At 40.9% G+C, this 8042-nt stretch overlaps 1 protein-coding gene and 1 pseudogene across 1 annotated transcript; both read right to left on the bottom strand.

The window, feature by feature from the left end:
- Positions 1-2647: 2647 nt before the first annotated feature.
- Positions 2648-3844, bottom strand: LOC129398088 (histone H2A-beta, sperm-like; annotated as a pseudogene).
- A 1493-nt stretch (positions 3845-5337) lies between these two features.
- Positions 5338-7997, bottom strand: LOC100979289 (histone H2B type 1-A). The gene has a single exon (XM_003823213.5). It carries the CDS (start codon positions 7687-7689, stop codon positions 7306-7308), a length of 384 nt encoding a protein of 127 aa, XP_003823261.1. The 5' UTR covers positions 7690-7997; the 3' UTR covers positions 5338-7305.
- Between the last annotated feature and the right edge of the window lie 45 nt (positions 7998-8042).

Raw genomic sequence — 8042 nt, 5'->3', positions numbered from 1 at the left:
ACCACTTGTGAAATAGAACATACAATAAAACAATAGAACACAACACAATAATTTAGAAAGTAATGTCAGAATGCTTCCACCGTAGCATATTGTTTTTGAAAACTTTTGTTTTAGCTCTTGGTGTGTACATGTTTCCCTAACTGTGACTTTGGTCATGGAATAAAAGGTATTTCTTAAATGTTTGTTGTAGTTAAAAAAAAAAAAGTGCAAAAACTTTTAGCTCTACTGTATGGTTTGGGTACTTGAATTCAGTCAATGTTGATGTTTCCAGATTAGGAGTTTGTGATGTGTTACAGCAGTAAGACTGTTCCCTTGTTTGGTCTTTTGCAGAACAGACTGCATTAGAGCATGATTGCTCACTTAATCTCTCTGCTCCTCATTCACCCACTTTAGAGGGTAATCAGATGTACTTATGTCCCTTCTGGGCTTTAACACCAAGTATTATGTGTCCTTGCTCATTCTCCATTTCATTTGTCTTTAATCCCGCTACATTCCCTATTTTCCACAGTATAATTACAGTAGAATATTGTCATTTCCTTTAGCAAATGTTTACTATGGCTTTCTGAATTTATAAATGAAAAATAGCCAACACTCACCAAAAATGTTCTGTTTTACCTATTAAAATCCCTTGTCATATAATACAATCTGCATGAACTAAGGATGATAGATTAATGCCATCATTTTGAAGCAGCTGCAATTACTACATTGAACATAAGCGAGTTACTGAAATGATATTTTTTGAAACTTGATCACAGCTCCTTTTCTGAAAGGGTGTGTGGCTCCGAGGAGAACTGTTGATTTCCAATAATTATTTCCCAGTTAATTGTGGGGCATTGCCCTGCAGTTGTTACTTAAATCTGATTTTATTTTCCTTCTACTAGTATAGGAGAATCTTTTTAATACCCTTTTTAAAGATTTGTCTAATCATCAAGAACATTATTAAATAACAGTGATTTTAAAAGTCCTCTAACAACAACTACCAGTATTCCACTAAGAAACAAAGATTATCCATCTAAACATATTAACAAATGCCTTTTAAGCATCTACTGAGTTTAAGATTTATTTTTCCTTTAGCAAACAGGTTTGCATTTTACTCAGCATTCAAACATCCTTACACTCGTAGATGGATCCTGGTTTATCACTGTTAACTTTTTAATTGGCTACCAGAGTTGATTGCTCATATTTAATGGAAGATTTGTGTATATTTACTTATAACTGAGAATGTGCTGCACTTAGTAGCATGCCTTCTTCATTCACTTTTGGGATTTTTTTAATAATTTGAAACCATTTCATTAGCTATAGATTTATCCTTTTCTTAAATGTCTAAGAAGAAGCCTGATATTTGAGGATGTTAGCTCATTGGTAACCTCATTTTTTTCCCCATTCGTCTTAATCCTCACTGCTTTCTAGGTTTAATTTAAGCAATTTCTATTTTTTCAGAAACTCTTACATTTCTTCAATATTTTCAAATATGTTAACATAGGTTTTTTTAAACTATGTCTTTGTAACCTTAAAACAATTCCTAAATATCTCTATCTAAATTAAGTTCCCAGGAGGTTTAATAATTGTTTTCAACAAATAGCTCTTATATTTATTTAATTCTATAGGTTTAGGGTAATAATTTTATGGACACAAGGATTGTGAAGAAAATAACTTTTGGCCGTGCGCAGTGGCTCACCCTTGTAATCCCAGCACTTTGGGAGGCTCAGGTGGGCGGATCACCTGAGGTCAGGAGTTTGAGATCAACCTAACCATCGTGGTGAAACCCCATCTCTACTAAAAATACAAAAAACTAGCCGGGTATAGTGGCACGTGCATGTAATCCCAGCTACTCGGGAGGCTGAGGCAGGAGAATCACTGGAACCCAGGAGGTGGAGGTTGCAGTGAGATTGTACCACTGCACTCCAGCCTGGGCGACAGAGCAATACTCTGTCATACACACACACACACACACACACACACACACACACACACACACACACAGTATTAGGCTTTGGTTTGAGATATAACCCACATACTAAAATATTAGTATCTTTATACTTATAAATACGAGTATTTATAAGTATGAACATATTTATATCTCAGTGTGTCCATTATATCTCAAACCAAAGGCTAATTATAGGTTTGTATCTTAGTGTGTATGTTATAAACCTTATAAACATTATAAACTTTATTATAGTGTATTAAGCACTTCACATAAGTAAGGTATCACATATCTGTATGTACCTTTTATCTTTTGGTTTATTAACATAGCATGGCTACGGTCTTCTAGACATATAACCATCCTAGAATTCTAGGAATGTAATTCTTTGGCAGAAGAAAACATGCGCCCTAGGAGTATGTTTAGATATGCCATTCCTTGACTGATGTCCATACAGTCATGCTCTCCCAACAAGAGTTGTGCTGAAAGCTGCAAGTTTACAAATCTTCCTTTGCTTCTAATCATTTAGTCTAATTCGACACTCTAACTAAAATTCAACCCCCAAAATATGATTCCCCATCTTCACATTATTTTTCTCAGGAATTACATAGGTTGTCACAATAACGTCCTAATTTGTTTGTTCATTTTCCCAAGAAGAATGGCATTTTCCCTTCCAGGAGCCTGCTATAATCACTGCTCTGCCTACCTGAAGTAGGTGCTGAAACAGTTCCACCCAGAAACATCAAGTTCTGCTGTCAATACTACCGAGTGTTAAAGGAAACTGCTTCGGATACCCCAATAACCAGAACTGTTCTGAGTCCTGTTTACGAAAGCTGTAGTCTTATTGACGAAACAGCATTGTGTAAATCTATTGTAAACTAGCTCTTTCTTAGAAATTGAGTGGCTCTGAAAAGGGCCTTTGATTTCAGCTTTGGGGTTTTTGTTTTTGTTTTTGTTTCTTCTACACATTAGACATTCAAGTCACTTCGCTGGCTTTTACAACTTGCGTGGTTATTCATACTGGACTTTGTGGTAGTGGCTCCCAATCCTTTGGGACAGCAGCACAGCTTGGATGTTGGGCAAAACGTCACCCTAAGCCATTGTCACTCGGGCCAGCAGCTTGTCGAGCTCCTTGTCGTTGCGGATGGCCAGCTGCAGGTGGCGCGGGATGATGCGGGTCTTCTTCTTGTTCCGACGGCGTTGCCCGCCAACTCCAGGATGTCGGAGGCCAGGTACTCCAGAACCGCCGGCAGGTACGCTAGCGTGCAGCCCCCGACCCTCTCGGCATCGTTGCCCTTGCTGAGCAGCCGGTTGACACCGCCCACGGGGAACTGCAGAACCTCTCTGAATGAATAGCGCGTACCCTTCCCCCGAGCTTCCCTAGTCTAAGCCATAGCCCAAAACTAAAAGTTATAACGGAAAAAGACATCCGTTAAAACGGGTACTCAGCGTATTTCTACTCTGAGAGCAGATTGTGGATTATCTGATTGATTGGCTGATAGCCATCTATCCAATCAGAGAACCTTACTGCTATTGCCTTATTTACATACTCTACCTATTATCCAATCAGATGTTGGATGCAAATGACGTAGGTTGAGGGCCATGCCTGTAAATATCACCCTTCACTCCAGTCAAACATCAGTTAGTGATCTCTCCGTGAACTTGGAAGATAAACATGCTGGAGCTTGCTTCAAAGGGCACTACCATTTCCAAAAAGGGCTTTAAGAAGGCAGTCGCTAAAACTCGAAGGAGGACAAAAAGCACAAGAGATGCCACAAAGAGAGCTATTCTATTTACATCTAGAAGGTGCTGAAGCAGGTCCACGCGGACACTGGAATCTCTTCCAAGGCCATGAGTATCATGAATTCTTTTGTTAGTGATATTTTTGAGCGCATTGCCTGTGAGGCTTCCCGCCTGGCGCATTATGACAAACGCTCGACCATCAGCTGGGCTAGGCTAGGCTAGGCTGGGCTAGGCTAGGCTTCGCTAGGCTTCTTCTTGTTCCGACGGCGTTGCCCGCCAACTCCAGGATGTCGGAGGCCAGGTACTCCAGAACCGCCGGCAGGTACGCTAGCGTGCAGCCCCCGACCCTCTCGGCATCGTTGCCCTTGCTGAGCAGCCGGTTGACACCGCCCACGGGGAACTGCAGAACCTCTCTGAATGAATAGCGCGTACCCTTCCCCCGAGCTTCCCTAGTCTAAGCCATAGCCCAAAACTAAAAGTTATAACGGAAAAAGACATCCGTTAAAACGGGTACTCAGCGTATTTCTAGTCTGAGAGCAGATTGTGGATTATCTGATTGATTGGCTGATAGCCATCTATCCAATCAGAGAACCATACTGCTATTGCCTTATTTACATACTGTGCCTATTATCCAGTCAGATGTTGGATGCAAATGATGTAGGTTGAGGGCCATGCCTGTAAATATCACCCTTCACTCCAGTCAAACATCAGTTAGTGATCTCCCCGTGAACTTGGAAGATAAACATGCTGGAGCTTGCTTCAAAGGGCACTACCATTTCCTAAAAGGGCTTTAAGAAGGCAGTCGCTAAAACTCGAAGGAGGACAAAAAGCACAAGAGATGCCGCAAAGAGAGCTATTCTATTTACATCTAGAAGGTGCTGAAGCAGGTCCACGCGGACACTGGAATCTCTTCCAAGGCCATGAGTATCATGAATTCTTTTGTTAGTGATATTTTTGAGCGCATTGCCTGTGAGGCTTCCCGCCTGGCGCATTATGACAAGCGCTCGACCATCGGCGGGGCGGGGCTGGGCGGGGCTGGGGCTGGGGCTGGGGCTGGGGCTGGGGCTGGGGCTGGGGCTGGGGCTGGGGCTGGGGTTGGGGCTGAGGCTAGGCTAGGCTAGGCTAGGCTAGGCTAGGCTAGGCTGCTGCACAAACCAAAGGCTCTTTTAAGAACCAATGACAGTTTCTAATGCGGCTGTAGAATGTTTATTTTATTGTAAAGTATGCCTCATTGCCAGACTGATAATTTTTTCCTAGACTAGGCATAACATGGTTATCTTTAAGTCTAAACTTTGCATTAATCAACTGTATCTGCCCCAGTATTGGTGAAAGGTAAAATCTCACAGCCGAGGCAATTAAATGGGAGCTCCCATAATCCTGGGTTCATGGGGATATTCTTTCTGTGAACAGTGCCATGGGGAAATACGGCTTTTTTGTCTACGACGTTTTCTACTACAAACCCTCTACGATGACAGCAAAAAAGGCCTGGAGCTCCCCACTTAGGGAAGTCTGGCACTGAGCATTAGGCTGTTTGCTTTTTCTTGACTTTGGCCATAATGTGTGCAAAACATTCTCCAAGTCCGGGTGGACCTGCTCCAGCACCTTGTAGATGTAAATAGAATAGCTCTCTTTGCAGCATCTCTTTTGCTTTTTACGCTCCTTTTCTTGCACATTATGAAAAGTGATCAGGCTGACTCCCCTTGAACTGCTGGATTTTGAGGTCCAAACCCAAGGTTTCTGCATCTCTGTGAACTCCAGTAAACTGCTTACTCAATATCACAGTTCTTATGTTGCTTAGCCGCTTAAGAATTATCTCCACAGGGATTTCCAGTTGATCCCAACAGAACTGTTCCTGAACTTCTGCATTCTCTATATCCATGAGTACCACCCTATTCACATGGTTGTCCAAGCCAGAAATTTATTTTTTCCCTAATAGTCTCTGTTCAACCTCCATCCACTTCAATCTCTCAAGATATGGTAATTTTACTTCCTACATATTTCTGTTGTCTGATTATACACCATCTCCACCGCTAACATTTTTGTCTGCATACTCATGATCTCACACCTGAATTAGTTTCCAATTAATCTCACTGCTCTTAATCTTGCCTCCCTAAAAACCACTCTCCACCCAACTATTTTCATTTTTTAAATTGACAAAAATTGTGTATTTACTGTGTACAACATGATGTTTTGAAATATGTATACATCGCGGAATGGCAATCTAATTAACATATGCATTACCCCACATATTTTTTATGAAAACAAACTCTACTCTTTGCAATTTTCGATACAACATATTGTTACCAACTATAATCAGCACAGTGTACAATAGAGCTCTTCAGCTTATTCCTCCTAAGTGAAATTTCATATCCTTTAACCAATATCTTCCCACCACTCCCCAACTCTAGCCACTGGTAACCACCACTCTGCTACTTATATGAGTTCAACATTTTTTTAATTCCACTTATGAGATCATACAGCATTTCTCTTTCTGTGCCTCGCTCATTTCACTTAACATCCTCCAGGTTCATCCATGTTGCTGCCAATGACAGAATTCTTTTTCTTTTTTGAGGCCAAATAGTATTCTATTATGTATGTATGCCACATTTTCTTTAGCCATTCATCTCCTGAAGGACCTTTATGTTCTTTCTATATCTTGTCTATTGAGAATAATTCTGCAATGAACATGGGAGTACAGATATCTCTTTGAGAAACTGATTTTATTTCCTTTCAATATATACCCAGTAGTAGGATTGTTGGATTATATGGTAGTTCTATTTCTAATTTTTTGAGGAAATTCTATACTGTTTTCCACAATGTATGCACTAAAATATTACCATTTTCAATCTTATTTGAAGCACAAATATTACTATATCACACATTTTAAAAAATATTTTGAAAACTCAATTTGGTATTGTTTTATTAATAGTATTAAGTATTTTATTGCATGCACTTAGAAATTTATATTAAGCTGTGTATAGGATCAGCTAGACTTGCAAAGAAATCAATAGTACAATAAAAGTTTTGAATGTTGGAGCTTTTTGGATTACGGATGCTCAACCTATATTGCAAACATGTAAAACTCAAGAAAATCTATCAAGAAACCAATAGGAAAATAAGTCAATTCAGTGAGGTACTAGAAGGATATTTAAAAAAAATGCACGGAAAGCAGTCTTACATATATAACAAAAAAAGTTAAAAAATAATGAATAGGAAATACCTAATTTACAGTAACAACAAAAACAAAATACCCAAAACTATATTTAACTTTTTAAAATGCCAGATATATATGAAGGTAGATGATCAGTTCACACCCATCCCGTGGTTTTCTGTAGGTGAATGAGGTGAAACCCCGTGTCTACTAAAAATACAAAAATTAGCCGGCTGTAGTGGTGAGCGCCTGTAGTCCCAGCTACTCAGGAGGCTGAGGCAGGAGAATGGCGTGAACTCAGGAGGCAGAGCTTACAGTGAGCCGAGATTCCGCCACTGCACTCTAGCCTGGGAGAGTGAGACTCCGCCTGAAAAAAAAAAAAACCCTTACGGTTAGAAACTACACAAAAACGAAGCCCACAGCTGTTTCAGTATGTTTAAGTGGCTCTGAAAAGAGCCTTTGGGTTAGAAATGACGTTTACTTAGCAGGCTTATTTGGAGCTGGTGTACTTAGTGACAGCCTTGGTGCCCTCAGACACAGCATGTTTAGCCAGCTCTCCCGGCAGTAGCAAGCGCACTGCTGTCTGAATCTCTCTGGAAGAGATGGTGGAGCGCTTGCTGTAGTGAGCCAAACGTGATGCCTCGCTCGCTATACGCTCAAAGATATCAGTGACGAAGGAATTCATAATGCTCATGGCTTTCGAAGAGATCCCAGTGTCCGGATGGACCTGCTTTAGCACCTTGTAGATGTAAATAGAATAACTCTCCTTACGGGTCCTCTTGCGCTTTTTGCCCTCCTTCTTCTGGGTCTTAACGACAGCTTTTTTAAAGCCCTTCTTGGAAATGGTAGCACCTTTAGACGACACTTCCGGCATAGCTACCACACACTTCTGCAGCGTTACACGGTTCTTTTCCAGGGTTACACAGCACTTTCCAGTGCTCAACAGCTCTTCAGCATTAAACAACTCCAAATGACCTCAGCTCCAAGTCTCGCCAAGTAAACGAACAGAACTGGAGGATGAAAGATGCGGTATTTATAGGCACGGCCCTCAAACGCCGCGTTCGGTATCCAAAATCTGATTGGACAATGGGAAGTGGCGTGAATGCAAATGAGGCGATTCTAGTACGACTTTCTGATTGGGTAGACGGCCATCAGCCAATCAGATAGCAAATTCCAACCTCAGTCAGACTATAAATAGGCCCAGTAGCAGCCCTAGAAATGTGGTTC

Source organism: Pan paniscus, chromosome 5 (genome assembly GCF_029289425.2).
Source record: "Pan paniscus chromosome 5, NHGRI_mPanPan1-v2.0_pri, whole genome shotgun sequence".
NCBI classification, from domain to species: Eukaryota; Metazoa; Chordata; class Mammalia; order Primates; family Hominidae; genus Pan; species Pan paniscus.
The sequence above is the reverse complement of the archived record's forward strand: the minus strand, read 5'-3'. Positions and strand labels throughout refer to the sequence as shown.